This window comes from Psammomys obesus, unplaced genomic scaffold (assembly GCF_907164565.1).
Source record: "Psammomys obesus unplaced genomic scaffold, mPsaObe1.curated_primary_1811, whole genome shotgun sequence".
NCBI lineage: Eukaryota > Metazoa > Chordata > Mammalia > Rodentia > Muridae > Psammomys > Psammomys obesus.
Genome location: NW_026594428.1, coordinates 9,919,605 through 9,943,324, shown reverse-complemented (window position 1 = coordinate 9,943,324; position 23,720 = coordinate 9,919,605). Strand labels below are relative to the sequence as shown.

The following is a 23,720-nucleotide window of genomic DNA, read 5'->3' as shown; positions in this document are numbered from 1 at the left end:
ACTCCATCTAGAGTTAAGATTGCGTTGCAGCACAATCTTGATCTGAGCACTACAGAATGATGTCACAGGTATTTGGCTACTTCAGAGAATGTCTAAGCCTGTACGCTCAATGAACCATTGTAGATTTGCTGATTTCTATGAATCTGTAATATTCTCATTTGCTAAGATTGTGTCTTGACTCTCACTGCAATATAAACACTAGCCATCCATTATCTAATGTGATGGAAAGAAGCCATTTCAAACTTTTGACTGGAAAATATTTGTTAATAATTTATGAATAATCATTTTGTATAGATTCACAGAGGCCAGGAAATAGTTCTGTAATACTCAAACCTGTTAAGTTTTGGTCCTTTTTAGAAAATCAGTGCAAGCATATTATGTATGGTTGATCTATTCTCCTTTTGAACTACAATATCAGGAACTAATATTTGACATTTTCCTATAGAGCTGCTGTATAGAAATTGTTCACTTCATGACATTTTCCTTATAATTTTTGTATTCCTCACTGCAGAGCTATAGTTCTAATCAATTAAAAAATAAAGAAGCAGAGACTAAGAAGACGGGAAATAACACAACAATCAACAGAATTATTGATAAAGTAGAAGAACTAGGCAGAAGATAACAGATAGATAACAGATAACAGAAGACAGCAGAGATAACAATGCCAACCCAAGGATAATGATATTTGTAGTATAATTTCCCACTCTGTGATACAGGCATTGTGTGCATATGTTAACTCAGATACACACATTTTTAAGTAAGTGAACAACTAGACTATGGTTTATGGTCTTTTAACAAAAGCAGTTACTAACGTTGCAAGCACTGGATAAAGTCATAAAAATGTCTTGGTCACTTGGCTTTGGACATTTCTCAGTGTTTTTTCCTTTATACTCTAGCAAATAAAAAAGGATTTCAGTGAAGCTTTGTTATAAAAACTTATCCACATAAAAAAGCATTAAACACTAGTACAGACATAAGCAGATGATTTGAATTCTTCACAGTGTAAATGCTTCAATACTTGAGTGCATCACATTTACGTAATGAAATGTGAAGAATATTGATATGTTTCTTGAATTGTCATTTCTTATATGTATCTAATATGCAAAAGTTTAAATGTAGTCAAGATAAGTGTCTTTTTAGATATACTTGTTTTAATTTTTAATTTTTTGTGTATAAGTGCCATTCTGAATGCATGTAAATGAATTTCATGCATGCTTGAGACCCACAGACATTAGAACATGGTGCTTGAGCCCTTTTTCATGCTGTCACATGGATGTTGGAAAACAAACTTGTGACCTCTGAAGCAGGAGCAAGTACTCTTAAATGGTGGGTCACCTTTCCATTCCCTCAAAATATGTGTTCCTTCAAAATAAAAGAGTACTTATTTAAATATTGAATGTTTAATGTTTCTCATGTAACTAACAGTTATTTACTATCTGACACATACATGCATAACATGAAAGTGAAAACCTAACTCTACCGCTTACATAGACCTCAGAGTGAATGTCATTCATATTCATAAGATGCTAGGACGTACATTGTAGTTACAGGCAGCTGCAGGTTAATTCAGGGAAGATAACTGAAGCAGACTAGATTATAGTCCAGGCCGTTTTCATTCATATTTTTTGAACAGCTATTTTTGGAGCAGTTGTCATTAAGTAGATACTTTACAAAGAATCTTTTTGTGGGTGAACAAAAAGAAATTTCTATGAATACAGAATCATGCTAGGTGATTAGAACTCCTTGTGCTATAAATAGCCTTTCAAAGAACATTACTTTTAAGTGTTCCTACAAAATCTTTTCTTCCTAACTATTACTACTTTACCTAATTGTTCTGTGAACATTCTAAGCACTTGAAACTGGAACTAAACATTTTCATTAAATCCAATGAACAGAAGCACATCATTTTAAGAACAATAATGAAGATGTTAATTATATGGACATATTAAAGAGAAAAAAATTTTGAAAACTTGAAAATCAAATTTAAATATTCAAATAATCCACCCTGTTTTGGAATTATGTATGTAATATGTGTATATTATCTTATGATAAATTGTTTGGGAAATACAGTATCAAAAAGTCATGGTGTTATAAATTAGGAAAGTGATTTTGCCCTGTTTATTAGTATTATAAATAATCCCAAGATATTGAAAGAAGACTTTAGTTGTATAACCTAGCATGGAATATCAATGATTTGCTGTGCTTTGGAGATATTTTCATTTTTTTATTACTTTATCCTTATTTCTTTTTTCTCTCTTATTTGAAATGTAACAATGAATTTGCGATTATTGTTACTATTATTACTTAGGTAAGTTTGAGACCTTTTCTGACAAAGCTCAATAGAGCAGGATGGCCCTGAATTCCTGATCCTCCTACCTGCTTCTCAGTACTGAGATTGAGATATGTTCTTTCATACTTGGTTTATACAGTGCTGGGGACTGAATTCAGTACTTTGTGGATACCACACACTCATTCTACACATTCTGGTGCATTTCGGCCCTAATATAAATTTTAAAATTATTTATTTATTTAGTATAATTTAATAAGTATAGATGCTTTGACAGTGTGGAGACCTGTGAACCATTTGCACGTAGAGGCCATAAGAAGGTGTTGAATCCCCCAGAATCGGGGTAAGACATGTTTGTGAGCCAACATATAGCGCTGGGAATTGAATCTAGGTCCTCTTTAATGGAAGCAACTGCTGTTAATTGTTAAGATAATTTTCCAGCCTCCCTGATATTATATTTTCAAAAACAAAAATTCAGGTAAATTTCTTCTGGTTCATTTATTAATTTTATTCCCAAGGTAATACAAATTTAGGTAAGTACTTTTAAATGACTTTTTAGATTACTTTTCCTATGATTTTTTTTAACATCTCTATATTTGGACTGCTCAGGGGTTTCCAGATTCATACATAACCCTTGCGTGGCTTGCATTTGCTTTTATTGTATGTTGATCTCAACATGCTCTCTGCAAACAGATATCATCACAGATGTGTTTACCTCCAAAATGTCTGTTGATTATTTTATATGCCAAAATATCTTGGTATTAAATTTGGTAGAAAATGAAGTGGCACAATCACAGTGATTATTTTGATTAGCTTCACAAATGCTATTGGCAGCCTCTGGTTATGACAGTCTCACTGAAAATTTTCCAACTCGGATAGCGAAAGTCTCTTCAGATTATTTAATTGAGAACAAATTGGCAGTAAGTGCTATGTCTTCTACTCTTTCTCACATTCTACTTTTCCCTCACTCTCTATTTCTGCTGCCCCTATATATGGTTTTCTTGCTATATCACACTAAAACTCCAGTTGTCACATGGCTGAATATGATAAATATTTGCTAATCAAGTTATTTATTCTCTGTTTCTGGCATTATCAGTAGATCTGTTGTACATGTGTTTGTTTTCTGTGGTGTTTTTTTTTTCATGACACTACATGTTTCTGTTGTTTTTCTTCTGTCTCTTCTTACTTCTTTTTTTCTTTCCCTCCTTTTCTTCTTTCCTTCCCTTCCCTTTTTGTTTCTTGAGTTCTTTACTGTTCTATGCCTTCAAATTTCTTTTCTTTAAAAATCTCAATATATCTGCACCCAGGACAGTTCTGGTCTTCATTTCTGAACATGTTTACTTGCTATGGCATGTGCATGAAGTGTTTCTCTAGTGCTAAGCTTGCAAAGACTCAAGGTATACTCTGTACAATACAGTCTTCTTGGTAACATGCAAACTCACTCAAATATTTAAGTATCAAAGGTTCTTTGACTTTTATCCAAAGTGTTCTGTTATGAATTCTTCTTTAGCTTAGCTCAAATATACTGATAAACACCTTATCAAAGTATACTTATCATCAACACTGAGTGCAGGGAATCATATGAAAGAAGGGAAGTTAGTATGATATGGAAAGGATAGGAGCTCTACAAGGACCAAATATATCCAGGCACAGGATCTTTTCTGAGACTGACACTCAACCAAGGACCATCTATGGATATAACCTAGAACTTCTGCTCAGATGTGGCCCGTGGTAGCTCAGTAACCAAGTAGTTTTCCAAAGTAAGGGGAACACGGACTATTTCTAACAGGATCTCAAGGGCAGGTTGTTTGACATCCCCCCTCCCCAGGGGAGGAGCAGTCTGTTAGGCCACAGAGGAGGACTTTGCAGCCAGCCCTGAAGATACTTGATAAAACAGGGTCAAATGAAAGGGGAGGAGGCCCTCCCTTATCAGTGGACTTGGAAAGGGGCAGGGAGGAGACCAGGGAGGGAGTGTGGGGTTAGGGAGGGAATGAGGGAGCGGGATACAGCTGGGACACAGAGTTAACAAAATGTAACTAAAAAGAAAAATAAAATTAAAAAAAAAAGAAAGTTCATCATAAGAAAAATCCATGTTGCCATGTTTCTTATCCACATATGCATTGCTTTTTAATTTTTTTTAATTTATTCACTTTATATTGCAATTTTAACCCACTCCCTCATCTCCTCCCAGACCCAGCCTCCATCGCACTTACCCCAACTCTATCCTTCTTCCCTAGTCTACTGAAAGGGGGAGTCCTGACCTACTATCTGGGCATAACCTATCAAGTCTCACCAGAACTGCCTGGATCCTATTCCTTTTTGGGCTGGTAAGGTTGCCCAGTCAGGCGAAAGTGATCAAAGAACAGGCAAGCAATTCATGACAAAGATAGCCCTGCTCCCCTTGCTAGGACACCCGTCTGAGCATGGCTTCTAGGTCTCCTTTGTGTATGGTCCTTTGTTGATACATCGGTCTCTGCTGACCTCCCAGGACCCAGCTTTTTTGGTTGTATTGGTCTCCTTGTGGAGCACCTGTCCCCTCCATGTTCTTAAATCCCTCCACACCCTTCTTCCACAATACTCCCTGTACTCTGCCCAAAGTTTCACTATGGGTCTCTGCATCTGCTTCTATCCCCTGCTGGGTAGAGTCTTTCAGAGGAAATATATGTTAGGCTCTTGTCCTGCTTCCTCTTGTCTGCTGCTTCTGGTGTCTACCCTGTTTGCATTTTGATTGAAAATTAAGCATCTTTTCTAGGGTCTTACTTGTTGTTTAGCTTCTTAACGTCTGTAGATTTTAATGTTTATCTTATATTATGTAGCTAATATCTGTTTATAAGTGAGTATATACCATGAGTGTCTTTCTGGTTCTGGGATACCTCACTTAGCATGATCTCTTCTTCTACTTCTATCCATTTGCCTACAAATTTCATGATTTCCTTGTTTTTCATTTTTGAGTAGTTTTATTGTATAAATGTACCACAGTTTCTGTACCTATTCTTCAGTTGAGGAACATCTAGGTTGTTTCCAGATTCGGACTATTATGATAAAGCTGCTACGAACATGGTTGAGCAAATGTCCTTGTTGTACAGTGGAGCATCTTTCAGATATATGCCCAAGAGTGGTATAGCTAGATCTTGAGGTAAAGAAAGCTATTCTAAATTTTCTAAGAAAGAAACAAATTGATTTCCAAAACAGTTGTAGAAGGAAAATAAAAAAGAGAGCATCTTCTATAAATGGTGTTTGTCTAACTGGATGTCTACATGTAGAAAATGACTAAAAGATCCATACTTATTACTCTGCACAAAATTAAAGTCCAAGTGGATCAAAGTCCTCAATATAAAACTAGACATACTAAATCTGCTAGTAGAAAAAGTGGGAAGGACCTTAATCTCATTGGCAGAGGAGACAAGTTCTTGAACAGAATACCAACAACTCAGGCTATATGACCAACAATAGATGGGGCTCCATGTAACTGAAAAGCTTTTGTAAAGCAAAGGACACTGTTAACAGAAGAAAAAGACAAGCTACAGATTTAGTAAAGCTCTTCGCCAGCCTTATATCTGACAGAAGGATAATATCCATAATATATAAAGAACTCAATAAATTAACTCAATAAATTAAAACACCAACAAACCAAATTATCCAATTAAAAATAAGCTACATCTGAGCAGTGGTTATAGGTCCTCTCCATGCACTGTCCTTGATTGGGGTAACATTCTCTGCAGGGCCTCCAGGGGCCAGGTTTTTGGCTCTGTTGGTCTCCTTTTGGAGCTCCTGTCCCCTCTCGGTCTTTCTGTCTCTTGCTTCTTTCATAAAATTCCGTGCATTCTGCCCAAAGTTTGGTTATGAGTCTCAGCCTCTGCTTCAATACCTTGATCAGTAGTCTTTCAGAGCCTGTCACAAATAGAGAGGACCTAAAAGCCCTACACAGATGAAGCCCATAGACTCACTCTTCAATTGGGTTCCTAGTAAGGGGAGCAGGGGTTGTCTCTGGCATGAACTCAATGGCAGGCTCTCTGATCACCCCCCTTGGGGGTGCAGTATTGTCAGGCCACAGAGAAAGAAAATGCAGCCATTCCTAATGAGACATGATAGGCTAGGGTCAGATAGAAGAGGAGGAGGTCCTCCCCTAGTAGTGGACTAGGGGAGGGGCATAGGGGGAGAAGAGGAAGGGAGGGTGGGATTGGGAGGAGACAAGGGAAAGGGCCACAGCCAGAATACTAAGTGAGTAAATTGTAAAAAATAATAATAATTAATAAAAAATGCAAAAAATGAGCAAAACAGAGAATTCTCAATATAGGACTATTGAATGGCAGAGAAACAATTAAATGCTCAGTGTAGTCACCAGGTAAATGAAAATCAAAGTGACTCTGAGACTCCATCTTACACCCATGAGAATGGCTAAGATCAAAAGCTCAAGTGACAACACATGCTGGAGAGATTTTGGAGAAAGGGGAACCCTCCTCCATTCCTGGTGGTAGAGCAAATTTGCACATATGAATTCTTACTCTTCAATTCCTTCATAGAGTTGCCATAGTTATCACATTGTAGCCACTTACCAAGGAGAATGACAACACAAAGAAGAATAGCGATTAGGGCTCCTGTGCTCAAACCAGCGGAGGACAAGAAGGCTTCTGCATGGCAGGTCCGGACGCGCCCATCTCTCTCGCATGCACAAACCCTGATGGTGAGGGTACTGCTGCTGCTGAGAGAGGGGATTCCACCATCAGAGATCATAATGGGCAGATAATACACATCCTGCATAGTTCGACTAAATCTCCTCCGCCTGGTCAGAATGCTGGCTGTGTTATCTATGACAGACATAAGCAAAACAAAATATACTTAGTAATTCTGCATTAAAGATTCACATTTCCTTTCATGGGTACAATAGGTATATGTAATTTGCAAGCTTGAAAATTGGACAATACAACATGAAGTGGAACTTTAAAGAAACAGCATATATCAGTTCTCAAATTGAGAAACATATTTGAACCATTAATTGATCCAACTTCAGGGACAGGTATAGAATGGCATAGAAGAGCAAGAGATTAAACAATAGACATTTTGGACATAGACATAATACCAGAAACAATTCAAAAGGTGAAAATGGCATAAAGCCTGTACAGAGTCATAGGAAACTTCTGAAAATACAGATTATGGTGTCAAAAGATTGGGCAGATATTTCCATTCTTTCAGTAAATCTTTTAAGTCACTTTATTTCCATTTAATTTAAATGTATAATAAAACCAAACAGTACAAATCTTGCTGAACACTCATTAGAGAGAACATAGAGAAGCCAAGCTGAAATTAAGCTGCAAGGTTCCTTCTCACTGTCTATCAGTGACTGAAGGTAATATGCAGGCTGTAGGTAGAAATGCCAATGATATTACCTAGTTGTGAACCCTGTGTGCCACAAAACTGAATGCCCTGATAGTTTAAAACTTTCTTGAGGATAAACACTAGAATTGCAGTTAAGTATGGTGAGTAATAGAGAAATCAAAAATATTTATGTTACTTTTGAGTTATAAATAGATGTTTTATGAAATGGTGATATAAAACTGTTCCATTATTTTTCAGCTAAAAATCTCACTTTTGCAAAGAACAGAGAATTCAGGAAGTAAAAGCCTCTCACCTAGAAAGGCTTAGCACAGCAGAATAACAAGACCCTGAAAAGGGATGTTTGACACTTGACTGGAAATTCAAAAGATATACTTGGTGGAACACTTACAGAACTTGAACAAGAAACGCTGACCATCAGGAAAGAATATCAAAAGTGGAAAAAAAAACTCACAATAAAGGCAGGTGTTAAGTGGTAATAAATATATAGATAGATGGATAGACTGATGGATAGATAGATGATGCATAGATATTCTGTTAGAGAGGCATTGATGTAGAGAATATAGAGCTATCAAATATTAATCATGGAAGCATTATACATAATATATATTTATATCAAGTCAGAATGGACTTTCTTCTGATAAACCTTCACAATGCTGATGCCAGTAATAATTGATAGAGTGTTTCTTAGCATACTTTGAGTTAAGCTAAAGAAAATTTCATAATAGATTAGCTTGAGCACAGGTCAAATAACCTTTTTTACTTAGGTATTTGAGTGAGTTTGGATAGTATCAAGAAAGACTGTGTTATATTATCCTATGTTACATCATATGTAATATAATATATACTTTAATTTGATAAATATCTTCAGTAGAGGAATTAAATATTATGCAAAAATTATGTCTACTTATTTAAAAGTATCTTCTAAACTGAATAGTGAATTTAGAGTAACTCACCAAATATAATGATAAAATTAGAAAATAAACGATAAAAATTTTGAAATAACAGTGAGACCACACATAAGGTACAGATGTGATGAGTAAAATGTCTATAAGTAATTACAGAAATGTCTAAAATTTTTGAATTACAATTAGCATAATTTTATTACATTATGCAATGTAATTGTGTTATGTAATTGTGAATAGGCATTTTAAGTTCAGTGTAAAAACAGCAACAAATCTGTTCTACTTATTCAAAATAGTATAGTCTTTATTCACTATTTCTTATTCACATTTAATATTCAGAAATTAATATGAAAGACTATTGGATAAATATGGTGAATGACGATGCATAAATATTATATTTGATGGAGAAATGTTATAATAATATTGAGATGCCTTAGAAATAATGAAATCCAAAGCCTCTGAAAAACAATAATATCAACAGTAATTGTATGTTTGTGGAGCTTTGAAGCACCAGGAATACTTTGCAACTGAAAAATTTGTGAGATTTTATTTTCATGAATACATTTAGAGTAGAGTATATTATTGAATTGATGGCTGTCTTTCAACCTCTGTTTCAGAAATGATGGAGGAAACAGAATAGTAGTAGTAGTACAATGGAAATTACTATTGGCCATGAAATTTGCATATAATTTCTTGAATTCATTTTATGAATATCCTGTTTCTATATATTTTTAAAGGGTCCATATAGTAGATATTAATATCTGACCTACTTTTAGTAAACCAGTTGGGATTAAAGTTAAAATAATAAATGCTTTAAATATACATATTCAGTGACTAATAAATTTCATTTTAAAATAACATATATTAGAAAGTATCAAAACCATGTGAACTTGAATGTGAAAGAAATATATACACTTTCCTGGTCATTTCAATAGGTTCTTTGTTTTATAATGAAGTCTTAAAGATAAATATTACATGAAATATAGGAAATCAGACTATAGAAACAATCTTTCCATATCAAACACAACAGCAAAAGCATTTGAGAGTTTCAGTTGTGTATCTTTAATTGGAGTGAATTTTAAAGTTTTGTTTGTTATTTATCTGAAGACAGCTGAGAAGTACAGCCTCCTCCAGACAGATGAAAGAGGCTGGATTTCATATTTTCTTTGTACACCACTTCTCAAGAAGGTGTAAGAGCCATTCATCACTTAACTGTTCGAGGGAACACATGAAACAAGTTTGTCTTTGTTTCCTTTATGTAATATGTTTTGATATGAACTGTACTTGGCAGGATCTTATCTTCTGTTAACTTCTTACTGCATTGTCATCTGCTATGAGATTAAAACCAAAATGAACTAACTAAAATGTGCAATCCTTCCACAGCATAATCCGCTGGATTCTTTGGAGAAGACTCACACCCTCTGTACCTCTTGCCTTTTCCTTCACAAAACCCTAACTATGACTGCAATATCTGTGCCAGCTCTGAATTCTGTCAGTTCATTTAGGTTTGTAAACATCCTGTGGCCTGACTTGTCTGTCGGCCAAAACAGCAACCTTCTGTCCAACATATCAGCATGTTCTCATCTGAACCCCGTTAGGCCATCCCTGTGACCATCTGCCACCCTTCTTCTTCATAAACCTTTGCATTCCAAAGAAACACAACAATCTAATGGTTCTTTTAGATTCACAACTAAGTTTGAAAAATATTGCATACTAGTCACTATACTTAAGCCATATGATTTAAATATAGAAAAGGCTTTCAGATAAGACTAGAAATCAATCAACTAAAATTTATTATTATTTTTTTAATGCAGTGAAGTAGCATTTCTGAGTTTCTTCCCATGTTTGCTGAGCAGTTCTGTCACTCTCATTAAGAAAAATACCTTCTTAGAGAATAAAGGTTTGGAGAGGGGCATGGGAGTAGATGAGGAAGGGAGTGTTGAATTGTGGGATTGGGAGGGAATGAGGAATTGGCTACAGCTGGTATATAAAATGAATAAACTGTAATTAATAAAAAATAAATATATATAGCAAAAAAGAATTGTGTCATCAAAACACCAAAAAAAAAAAAAAGAAAAGAAAGGTTTTATCAACATTTTAATAAAGATATTCAAGAACTCTTTAGTCCATTTGACTATTGATTATACAGAAGGGTTATATGCATATACAACCAAGCATACAAGAGAGAAATTAGAAAACATAAATATTAATGAATCAAAAATTAATATACTATCAGGAAATATGCTCATGAAAAATGTGAGTGTTAATTAAGAGAAGGGTTAAATAAGAAGATATCAACCAGGTAGGTAAGTGTATGTCAGTTTATAATGGCACTCAAGAAGCAGACAGAGGAGTATGAAGGCTCATGGGCAGCCTGTTCATGGTCAGCTCAAGTCTCCATGAGTTATAGTGACAGATATGTCTCAGAAGAAAAGGAGGAGAAAGGAAATGTGGTGGTGAATGAAAGGTGGTTGGGTCTTCAAACTTAAAACATAAGAACTAAATACCAAACCGTTAATAAACATGGCACAACAATATAATGGTAAAAATAGAAGTAAATGTAACTGCGTTAAAATGTTGGATTATGAATGTTGCTAAGGAACACAGCTAAACCATCTACCAGTTAAAGAGTACTTTTAGCATGAAATTAGATGAGACATTTCAGAAAAAAAAATACATCATTGCTCGTGGGATATTTCTATCCCTGAAGAAAGTCTTAATCAGTTTTGGTGAACACATATTCCTACTCTTTCCGTTTGTTGAAATGTTCCCTGCCCTTTATGTAGATGTGAGGTCAGGTTGATCCTGCAATGCCATGGTCCTGTGCAATGAATGTAAAGAGATCAAATAAGGCTGACTATGTGTTCAGAAGAGGAAAACAAAGCAACACATATGAGATGGTAAAAATAGAATTTTTAATTTTATTTTTATGCAATATTTTAAATTTTATTTTTCTAGAGAATGAGTCACCTTTCTCTTGTTCTCATTGTGAGTGGGAGGATAAAAGGCGAGAGACACTGTGGCTTATTAAATCCAGGAGAGAATTGATTAAAACTACTGCATCAAACAACACACACACACACACACACACACACACACACATACACACACACACATCAACAATGCTTGAAACATTCAGAGAGAATAAAAACATACTGTTCTATCTATACTAAAATATCTACCAAAACTCCTTGCTCCAATAGAAATTCACACTTTCCTCCCTTAAGGCCAGAAGGTGCACACAGTGTTTAACTTTGCAGTATCCGTGTTCCCGGAGTCTGCAGACAAAGAGCAGCACAACTCTGTCAGGTGGAGCCAGACAAACGTTAGTAGCTGGTGACCCTGAGACTTGACTGGTAGGGCAGGCAGAGCCACAGTAGACTAGAAACATGTCCAGCTCCTTCTTGACAGGAGCTGAGTGACTCAGCAGGGCATAGTGGCTGCACATCCATTAGAGGATGTCTGATGTTTGGTTTGTAACTTAGGGGAGATTATGCGTGCACTATTTTGTTTAGGAATGGGAGAAATCACTAAATGTTTTCCTGAAACCCTGTGGATAAAAACAGAATTTTAAATGTTTATGCTCGATGGAGAAATTAAGCACATTACAGCACCAGCTGCGAGTTCTTATTCGAAGGCCAAAAATAAAACTATGGGGATATTGACTGCTATGCAGCTGACAATGCTAAAGAAATATAAAAAAAAGCACTGAAAAGCTCCCAGGGCTTCTAATGTGTCTCAAACAAAATGACTACATTGCAATACCATTGCACTGTGAAATTTGAAAGATAGAATATCAGAAGATACATTAAAAGCTACAGAGTCAGGAAAGAATCATTCCTTATGCAATATCTCTTTACGGTTTTCAGTTAATACAAACCAAAATATCCCCACACAAACATTTAGTATACTTTTCTTTTAAATAAATTGTTAAAAATACTACATATGCAATTCATTGTATAATTTTAAAAAGATAAAATAATGACACAAAAAATAATTAAAAATAACACAATACAATGAAGGAAAAAATAAAAATGGAAAGTACTGTAACAAAATCAAAACAGAATTAGAGCATAGTTCTTAAATGTTTTCTTTTGTTCTTTATTTTATTTTTTAATTTTTCATAATTTATTCACTTTACATCCCAATTGTAGCCCTCTCTCCCATCTCCTCCCCATCCCACCATTTCTCACTCTTTCCTCCTGCCTTCCCTAGTCCACTGAAAGGGGGAGTACTCCTCCCTTACTATCTGACCCTAACCTATCAAGTCCCATCAGGACTTCCTTGATCCTCTTCCTCTTTGGGCTGATAAGGTCTCCCCCTCAGGGGCAAGTGATCAAAGAATAGACAAGGAATTTTTGTCAGAGACAATCCCTGACCCCCTTACTCAAGCTGTCTATGGGCTATATCTGAGCAGAGGTTCTAGGTCCCCTTTATGCCTGATCCTTGCTTGATGCATCAGTCTCTGCAGGTCCCAGTGGGCCCAGCTCTTTTGGCTTTGTTGGTCTCCTTATGCAGTGCCTGTCCCCTTAGTGTCCTTCTCTCCCCTCTTCTTCCATAAGACTGTCTGCACACTGCCCAAAGTTTGGCTGTGAGTTTCTGCATCTACTTTACTCCCCTGCTGGGTGGAGTCATTTATTGCTAAAGTCTATAGGATTTACAATTACACTTTACAGTTAGAATTAAGCCTAGGACTTAGTCTGGCAAATCTGTTTTCATTAAATGAAGCCTAGTCCTTAAAGACCCAGCAGGAAGTTCATAAAACCAATCAGACCCACTACGGCTGGATAAGAATGGCTTTCCATTAGAGAAATAAGTTGTTCTGACATATCAGCAGAGGCAGGAACAAAGTTGTCCTGAAAACAAAGCCCTGACCTAATCCATTAATGATTTATTGGCTGATATGGCTACAGCTCATTCACTGTAGCTGCCAAACTATGAAGCTAAACTTGTTTAATGGATGGATAATTTTACTGCTAAAATTAAAATTATACAAGTTCTAGGGAAAGCTCAAAGAAAGAAAATCTGTATATCAATCAACAAATGTTTCTAACATTTCTTGCTACAATTTTACTATTACTTTATTAACTGTGTTTTTAAATAACATTTTAAGATTATTTATTTATTTTATGTGTGTTTTGTCTCATGTATGTATATGTACCTTTTGCATAACTATGCTAATGGATGTCAGAAGTAGGCATCTGATGCCATGACATTGAAGTTATGGATGGCCGTGAACCACGATTTGGGTACTGAGAACCAAACCACATGTCTCTGAAAGAGCAATGAGTGCTCTTAACCTTGAACTATTTCTTCAGCCTCTTAACTATAGTTTTAATTTAAAATAAGATTTTATTATTAAGAGCAAGCATATTACTTAAAAGTAATGACATTAATTAGATTAAATATTCATACTCTTTATCATATAATACTTATAGCAAAATAATTATCCAAATTTATTATCTTGATAAATGTGATACATATTTATGTATTGAACTAGGGAAAATAACTACTCAGATAAATATTGTGAATTCTGTATAGTATAGCTATGTTTAGTACAGTATATTTTCTATTGATAATATTTGATTATGTTTGTCCAGGAGATGAATGACAAGTTTATTTAGTTATTTCTGAATATAGACAGCATTACCATATTTGTGAATTTTACTTCAAGAAGAGCTAAAATGTGAGCAAATCCCTGCAGCATTCTGCTTGTTAATTTTTCTAAACATTGCATACACTGATTTATCTGTCACCTGTATAAACCTTGTTTAAAAGTGTTCTCTGTCATTCTATCTGGTCAAATGACACTTCGACTACTTCCTTAGTGCAAAAACCATGCTCTCTCTGCACTGGATTACATTGCAAATCACATCTCATGAAATTCTTGTTTCGTGAACCACACAACAAGGGCCCTGGAAGCAAGAGCAGCAGGTGATTTAATTCTGTGAATTCCAGACAGCTTACACCACTGTCTTACACACTGCAGACCACATGCCACTTTAAAGATTAAGTAGCAGGAACAAAACAGTGTTAACTTAAGAGCTGACAACAGAATTTCTCTTAGAGTGACAAAAAATCCTTCCAAGCAGGGAAGGGAGCACAGGTGCTGAAGAGTGTTGCAGTGAGGGATGCAGTGGATCTGGCTGGAGAACAGTGTGAACCCATGCACAGATGTAGCCCATGGCAGCTCAGTCTCCAAGTGGGTTTTCTAGTAATGGGAACAGGGACTGTCTCTGACATGAACTTGGTGTTTGGCTCTTTGAAAACCTTCCCCTGAGGTGGGTAGCAGGGCACAGAGGCAGAATATGAAAGACAGTCCTGATGAGACCTGATAAGCTAGGGTCAGATGGAAGGGGAGAAGGACCTCCATTATTAGTGGACTGGGGAAGGGTCATGGGAGGAAAAGAGAGGGAAAGAGGGTGGGATTGGGAGGGGACTAGGGTGGGGCTACAGCTGGAAGACAAAGTGAATAAATTGTAATAAATGAAAAATATTTAAAAAAGAACTGTGACAGCTCAGTGGTAAAGGAAAGGAAATGTTTCTGCAAGCTGCACTACATTTAAAGAAATGTGAGTTTTTTCTTTATTCATATTTTTAATTTTTGTCCAATAAATGAGCATGTTCACTGAAAATTTCCAAAGCATATTTAATATTTAAAGTTTTCTATTTTCTAATACAATATTTTTTATGTATAGGTAATTATATTCTTATTCAATCCATTTGAGGGAGCAGAATAATTAAATATTGACTATTTTTCACTTTGTTTTTAAATAAGTGAGATTTTACCTCATCTTCTTTTAAGTTTGTCTTGACATAATATCACCTCAATGAAATTTTATAAAATAGTTGTTAATTTTTTTGAACATTCAGTGGGTAAATATGGCCTCTCACCATTAGTAAGAGACTGATATTTTAGGTAGGAACATGATTTATTTATTCAAGTCCTACCTGTAGGAATGTAGATTGGTACAGAAACACTTAAAGACATGTTCAACGTCCTTATCCATCAGGAAGACACAAATCAAAACAACTATGAGAATTCACCTTACACCCCTCAGAATGGCTAAGATCAAAAACTCAACTGACAACACATGCTGGAGAGGTTGTGGAGAAAGGGGAACACTCCTCTATTGCTGGTGTGAGTGTAAACTTGTACAATCATTTTGGAAATCAATCTGATGCTTCTTCAGACAATTAGAAAAAGCACTTCCTCAAGATCCAACTATACCACTTTGAGGCATATATCCAAAGTATGCTCAAGTACACAACAAAGACATTTGTTCAACCATGTTCATAGCAGCTTTGTTCATAATACCCAGAACCTGGAAACAACTCAGATTTCCCTCAATGGAGGAGTGGATACAGAAATTGTGGTACATTTACACAATGGAATACTACTCAGCAATTAAAAACAAGGAAATCATGAAATTTGCAGGCAAATGGTGGGATCTAGAAAAGATCATCCTGAGTGAGGTAACCCAGAAGCAGAAAAACACACATGGTATATACTCACTTATAGGATAAACATACTAAATTCTGTACACCTAAACAAGCTAAACAATAAGGAGGACTCCGGGTAAGATGATCAATCGCCACTTAGAAAGACAAACAGGATGGGCAATGGAAGAAGGAGAAAACAGTAAACAGGACAGGAATCTTCCCCAAAAGGCCTCTGAAAGACTCTACCTAGCAATGTATCAAAGCAGATGCTGAGACTCATAGCCAAACTTTTGGAAGAGTGCAGGGAATCATATGAAAGAAAGTGGGGGGTTAGGAATACCAGGAGAGGACAAGAACTCCACATAGAGAACAACAGAACCAAAATATCTGGGCATAGGCGTCTTTTCTGAGACTGATACTCCAACTAAGGACCATTCATGGATACAACCTAGAAACTCTGCTCAGATGTAGACCATGGCAGCTCAGTGTCCAAGTGGGTATCCTAGTAAAGAGAACAGGGACTGTCTCTGACATGAACTCAGTGCTTGGCTCTTTGACCTCCATCCCCAGATTTGTGAGCAGCCTTCCCAGGCCACAGAGGGGGACATTGCAGCCAGTCCTGATGAGACCTGATCAGCTAGGGTCAGCTGGTAGGAGAGTAGTACTTCCCCTACCAGAGGACTTCAAGAGGGACATGGGAGGAGATGAGGGACAGAGGGGAGGATTGGGAGGGAATGAAAAAGGGGGCTACAGCTAGGATACAAAGCAAATAAAATGTAACTAATATAAAAATTAAAAATGGAATTAAAAAGACTTCTAATGACTATTTGATTCTAATCTGCAAAAGGCTGTTTGAAGTCCATTAATTTTTTATCTTTAATGATATATTCATTGTAAACTAGTTTCTTACCTGAAAGTTCAAGGCTTTCTCATGTTATATTGATATTCTTTCTAGAAATGTACTTATTTTATATTTTGAAATTATACTATACATCATTTCTCCCTTTCTTTATTTACTTACTTAATTTTTTCAGGGCTGACAATTTAGTATTGGATAACCAAATGTTTTGCTCTTTCACTGGAGAAGATTATTTTCCTTGCTCTCGACATGTTTTAGTTTTATTTTTAACTTTTAACATTTTTATATTAATTATATTTTATTTACTTTGTATCCCAGATGTAGCCCCCATCCTTCATTCCCTTCCAATCCCACCTTCCTTCCCTCATTTCCTCCCTGCCCTTCTCTAAGTCCACTGATAGGGGAGGTCCTTATCCCCTTCCATCTGACCCTAGCTTATCAGGTCTCACCAGGACTGCCTGATTCTCTAACCAAGGACTATGCATGGATATAACCTAGAACTCCTGCTCGGATGTAGCCCATGGTAGTTCAGCATCCAAGTGGGTCTCCTAATAGGGAAAACAGGGACTGTCTCTGACATGAACTCAGTGCTAGCTCTTTGACCTCCCCACCCCCCATGGAACAACCTAGCTAGGCCACAGAGGAGGACATTGCAGCCTATGTTTTTTTTAAGTAGCATTGAGTCCTTCTTTTCCTCTGTCCATATTTGCTTGTCTATTGTAGTTTTCCTTGTTTAAGGTATTTTTTTCTTTTTTATTGCTAATAGAAAATACTCTATAGCATATATTATTTACTTCAGTGTTCCAACTTACCTGACCCCTAGTAACTGGTTACTTTCATGTTACTGTTGGAAATTATCAAGATCAACAACAATGTAAGGAAAAAGAGTCTATTTTAGTTTTGATATCTAGAAGGATAGAGCTCATCACTGATGGGAAAGCAAGGCATGGGAGCAGTAGCTAGAAGCTGGGTGATCACATTGTCATCCACACAAGCAGATGAACAGGAGCAGATGAACAAAGCCTGAAGCCAGGTAGTGTTTTGTGTTCTCTATTCCATCCCTAATGAGATACTGACTCCCAAAGCTCTACAACCTGCTGAAGAGCACCAGCTGAGTGCCATGTGTTCAAATATGTGAGCCTACAGAGGAACATTTTTCATCCAAACTACAGAAACCTACCATGTCTGTTACTCTCTGCTGAAATAGATAGATCAGATTTCCAACAATTTTCCTAGTATACTTATAGACTTCAGACTTGAACCAACACCTAAATAACTTCCTTCAGACTTCAAGGACGCTTTCAATATATCCAACTGCCATTTTAATTTAACCATCAAAGTTTTTAAAACAAAAACATGTAAGATAAGAGATGAATTTGATTGAAACTAGGTTATGTACTACTTTTGCTATTGTTTGCCAGAACTTTCTTTTAATATGGTCTGCCCATGCTTAGCATGTGTTACGGTATGCCTATTGAGCACACTGTACTGTGATGAGAAGAGAATTGTAGCAGGTTTATAAAAGTGACAATAGTAACACTTGGTTTACAATAATGACTATCACAAATGACACACTGCTGTAAGGTGAAGGTTCTACAAATAATCCCAACATTCAGACTATTCTTCAATGACTCTTTATAATATTTGAACATTAGTATTTTGGAAGAGATTGGAAAATTTTAGGTTTTGAGCTAAATAAATCAAGTTTTTTGGGTTTTTTGTTTGTTTGTTTGTTTTATACTGTAAATAGTCAATGATTTCTTACTTCTGTGTGTGTTAACGTCACTCATACAATGAGGTAAATCCCTTTGGAAAGTATATAGCTTTCACTAAGACAAATGTTAAGCATACGTAAAAACATCTGAGGCCAATTACCCAGGGTTTCTGAGAGTTCATAACACACTAACTGATCTTTACACCAATGTATTTGAATATGTTTGAAGATAATGATTTATCTGAATGCTGTTACTCTAAAATTTGTATAAAACTGTTACCATACTGAAACAGGAAAGTTGGGATAACCCAAAACTATGCTTAAAGTACAGGTCACTTATATTTGATTCAGCAATGAGCTGTCTCTTATTTCCTTTGATTTGAGAGCTGTTTTTTTTTTCTTTTAAATTTGTTTAGGTGCCTTAATCCTTTTATTTAAGTGTTTAATAAACAAGTCTTTCACATGATTGTTTAGAGTTATACATTGTACATTATATATTAACTATGTGTTATATATTATACATTATATATTATATAGTATGTATTATACACTATATATTATACATTATGTTAAATATATATTTTACATATATTATACATTATACAGTATACAGAACACTATAATATAAGATATTTTTATGTTTTTATGTTATGGCTCATCTTACTCCTCAGATATCTTGGAGATGTATGTGTTGCTGCAAACCTTGGTTGAGGTTCTGAATAAATCACAGTTGTACTCTAAATATCAAAGATTTTAGTATATTAGGAGCATATCTACAGACATCATTGTCATGATAGATAATCAATGAACAATGTCTTCTTTTCCAAGCTGAGTTAATATCCAACCTACATAATGAAATTATTCACAAATTTCTCTGAGCTTTTGCAATTACAAAGAAGAAGAAGAAGTTGGAGAAGAAGATGAAGAAGAAGAAGGAGGAGGAGGAGGAGGAGGAGAGATTGTTTAGGCTAAATTGTACTTCACTGATTAAGAAGGGAAGCTTTGAAGCAAGTGTCTGTTTAGCGGGTCAGAGAACCAGTATAACAAGATAACTAGTATGATTAAGATTTCAGAGAGGAGGGAATGTGAATAGACAGTTGACATTGTGTTTTTTTTTTCTGCCCACACTTGCTTCTATAAGAAGCCTCTAAGGAATGAAGATTGCACAGTGGATACAGAATAACTATGAGAGCTCTTGAAAGTTTCCAGGACTGCTACTAAACCTGGAAATGAAAAGATCTCAAATGGGTGTAAGTGATTTTCACAAAAGTTTTTGCTAAAGTGAGAAGTTCAATTGGAAATTACTTTTGGAAGTATAACAAAGATCTGAACCCCTCTACAAAAATTCTCTGAAAGTCAGAGAAATGTAAAGAAGGGTTCATTAGACTTTCCTTGATTTTGACTAGACAATGATCCTAAGCACAGAGTTATGGCGCAGGTAAACTCTGAGTAAAATTCTCGAGTGTTGTAGGAACAGAGAAAATCGGAGACCAACACAGTCTACTCTGTTTAGCTTCTGGTTGAAGATCACTTGAAGATCTTTAGATGCTTTTTGGAAAGAATAGTGAATCTTGTCTATGGTAATGTATTACCATGTAAGTATCAACTAGTGCTACAGTTTGGAAGTTTCAATACCTTCCAAAGTGAAGTTTGGGAATTTAATCAACAGTACATTACTGTTGAGGGCTGGATCCTAATCTGATGTACACAGATCTACTCATCTTTAGTGAATTTATGCCACACAACGAGAGCTCCTATGGTTAGGTTAGGCTGATACACAGAATATAAGTCTTAATATAGATAAGTTCAATAAAATACATTAAAAAGTAAAAAAAAAAAATCACCGATGTCTTGAATGTCTATTATGAAAAATGGCCAGCGACCAAAGCAGTAAGTGTTTGGAACATATTTTCTCTGGCAGACCTCCTGCTTCTCTATCACATCATTTGCTCCACGCTGGTGATTTCTTTCAGCATACTCCCAGCATATGTCACAGTGAATAATGAAAGATAAGTAAGCCCAAACAACTTTTAGTAATGAAATGAAACATTCTTGGTGACTTCAGTTCTTCAGTTTCCTGACAAACTGGTAGATTCCAAATTAATAAAGAAATAAAATGAGTCATAAAACATGCAAAGAAAACATGAACGTCATATTAAATCATGTTATTCAGAATAGAGTTCATAACAAGCAGGGGAATATTACTACAATATAGATGAAATAAGTTATTGTTTATCCAGTACTAATTGATCAAAGCCCAAGGACTATTATAATTTCTTCTTATATAAAGGATATATATATATATCATTTTATTTTTATTAAAGAGTCTGAAGGTTCTTAGAGGATTTAGTTTAATGACAAATCACTCCAAAGGGCTTTGTCTTCATACTCTTATACCATGTTCACTTGCCATCATGTATGGATGCTCAAAGAAGGCACAGTCCTTCTGAATGATGACAAAGTTATAACTTACGTATGTTTTACTTTACCACATAAATTCTGATTCACAAGACTTTTGACTGGTATTATAAGATGAATATGGATGATGTGTAAAAAAGATTAGGTGCATGAAGATTATACAGTTCAAAAGGTCCACAACAGATTATCTTCTTAGACAAACATCTTGAGCAGGTAGTAATATCCTGACATAATGGGTGATAAGTGATAATTTACACAATTATTATAAATAAATATTATTTGCCTTCTCAGATCTATTTTCTATGAAAATGAAAGCACTCATTTATAAATCTTATTAAATTACTTATTTTAAATTGTTACTTTCTATATCTTTTTAAGACAAAAATAGAAACCTAGTTTCCATAATCTATAAAGCTTGAATTAGTTTAATTTATCTTTCAAGCCCATGCTTAATATTTCCACTTTTTATAGATGTGGACATCATATGGTTTTTATCCAATTCATTGTTCTCATTCTGGTACAGTTCCATTCTTAGACCTGTAAGACTTACTTAAAAATCATTGAATATTTTTACTCTTTTGATGTTAAACTTTCATCACCATTAAGTTGGTTTAAAACTCCTCCATTTCCTCTGTGGCCTAACAGGACTGCTCCTCCCTTGGGGGGTGGGGAGGCCAAAGAGCCAGCCATTGAGTTCCTGTTAGAAATAGTCCTTGTTCCCCTCACTTTGCAGCCAGTCCTGAAGATACCTGATAAAACAGGATTAGATGAATGGGGAGGAGGTCCCCCCCTATCAGTGGACTTGGCAAGGAGCAGGGTGGAGATGAGGGAGGGAGGGAGGGACTGGGAGGGAATGAGGGATCGGGACACGGCTGGGGTACAGAGTTAATAAAATGTAACTGATAAGAAAAAAATAAAATACAAAAAAAAATAAAATAAAATCATTCATGGACACACACACAAAAAAAAGCTCCTCCATTTCTGGTAGTTGTGTAAACTTATTCAATGACTTTGGAAATCAATGTGGTGGTTTCTTAGAAAATTGGGAATAGAGCCTACCACAGAGGGCCTCTGAAAGACTCTTCCTAGGAGTGTATCAAAACAGATATTAAGACTCATAACCAAACCTCTGGCAGAATGCAGGAAACAAAAAAAAAGGGGGGGGGGAGGCAGTTGATAGGACCTGGAAAGGACAGGAGTTCCACAGGGACCAAATATATCTGGGCACAGAGGTGTTTTATGAGACTGTTTCTCCAAACAATGACGATGTATGGATGCAACCTAAAGCCCCTGCTTAGATGAAACCCTTGGTAGCTCAGTATCCAAGTGGGTACCCTAATAAGAGCAACAGGGACTGTTTCTGACATGAACTCAATGGTGGGCTCTTTGACCTCCCTCCCCTTCCCCTGCAGGGAGAAGCAGCCTTGCTAGGCCACAGAGGAGGACTTTGCAGCCAGTCCTGAAGACACCTGATAAACCAGTATCAGATGTAAGGGGAGGAGGTTCTCCCTTATCAGTGGACTTGGAAAGGGGCAGGAAGGAGATGAGGGTGGGAGGGTGGGATTGGGAGGGAAAGAGGGAGTGGGCTACAGAAGTGATACAAAGTTAACAAACTCTAACTAATATTAAAAAATAAAAATTAAAAAAAAAAAAAAAGGATTGAGCTATACTGGTCCTGGGCATATAACAAAAAGACTCCCTACCCTACCCAAAGACACTTGATCAACTATGTTCATAGAAACATTATTTGTAATAGCCAGAATCTGGAAACAACCTAGATGTCCTTCAACCAAAGAATGGATAAAGAAACTGCTACATTTACATATTGAAATACTACTCAGCTGTTAAAGACAAAGACATCATACAATTTTCAGGCAAATGGATGGAACTGGAAAAGATCTTCCTGAGGGAAGTAACCCAGACCCAGAAAGACACACATGGTATATACCTCCTTGCAAGTGGATATTAGTCACAAATTAGAGGACAGCAATCCACACACCCAAAGAAGCTAAATAACAAGGAGGGTCCAAAAGAGGATGCCCAGGCGATTGGTAAGGGAATGAGAGTAGGGATTAAGTGGGGGAAAGGAGAAATAGGCTGGAAGGAAGAACTGAGGAGGTGGGGGACATCTATGGGATAGTGATGTCTCCCAGGAATGGAACTTCCAGTAGAAGGAGAAGGACACCCACACACCTATACAGAGGTAAAGGCACTACAAGAAAACCTTCAAAATCAACTATCCTGGACCCATAGTGGCTCACAGAGACTAATCCACCATCCAGAGAACATCCATGGGACAGTTCTGGACCCCCTACACATTTGTAACAGATTTACAACTTGGTCCTTATGTGGGACCTCTAGCAGCAAGAGGCTGTCTCTGTCTTTTTATTTATTATTATTATTATTATTATTATTATTATTATTATTATTATTATTATTTGTGCCTGTCTTTGAATCTCTTTCCCCTAACTGGACAACTTTGTCTAGCCTTAATAGAAAAAAATGGGCCTAGTTCTACTCTATGTGTAAAGGTATGTTAATATCCATGAGACGTCTCCCCTTCTCTGAGAAGAGAGGGAGGGGGTTTAGGGGGAGGGGAAGGAGAGGGAGAGACTGGCTGGAGAGGAGGGAGGGAAGAACATCCCACAGGAATGTGAAGGAAAGAAGGAAGAGAAGAAAGAAAAGAAAGAGAGAAAGAGAAAGAAAGAAAGAAAGAAAGAAAGAAAGAAAGAAAGAAAGAAAGAAAGAAAGAAAGAAAGA

The 23,720-nt window shown here is 36.1% G+C and overlaps 1 protein-coding gene across 4 annotated transcripts in view; it reads right to left on the bottom strand.

Annotated features, from left to right (window-relative positions):
- Positions 1 to 23,720, bottom strand: part of Cdh18 (cadherin 18) — a 618,087-nt gene that overhangs the window by 840 nt on the left and 593,527 nt on the right. For 2 of the 4 annotated variants that reach the window (XM_055618993.1, XM_055618992.1), the window contains exon 11: positions 6,844 to 7,095. In XM_055618993.1, coding sequence (XP_055474968.1) covers positions 6,844 to 7,095 — 252 coding nt within the window. The remainder of the gene's footprint in view (positions 1 to 6,843; positions 7,096 to 23,720) is intronic. The other 2 variants (XM_055618994.1, XM_055618995.1) reach the window with 2 other exon arrangements.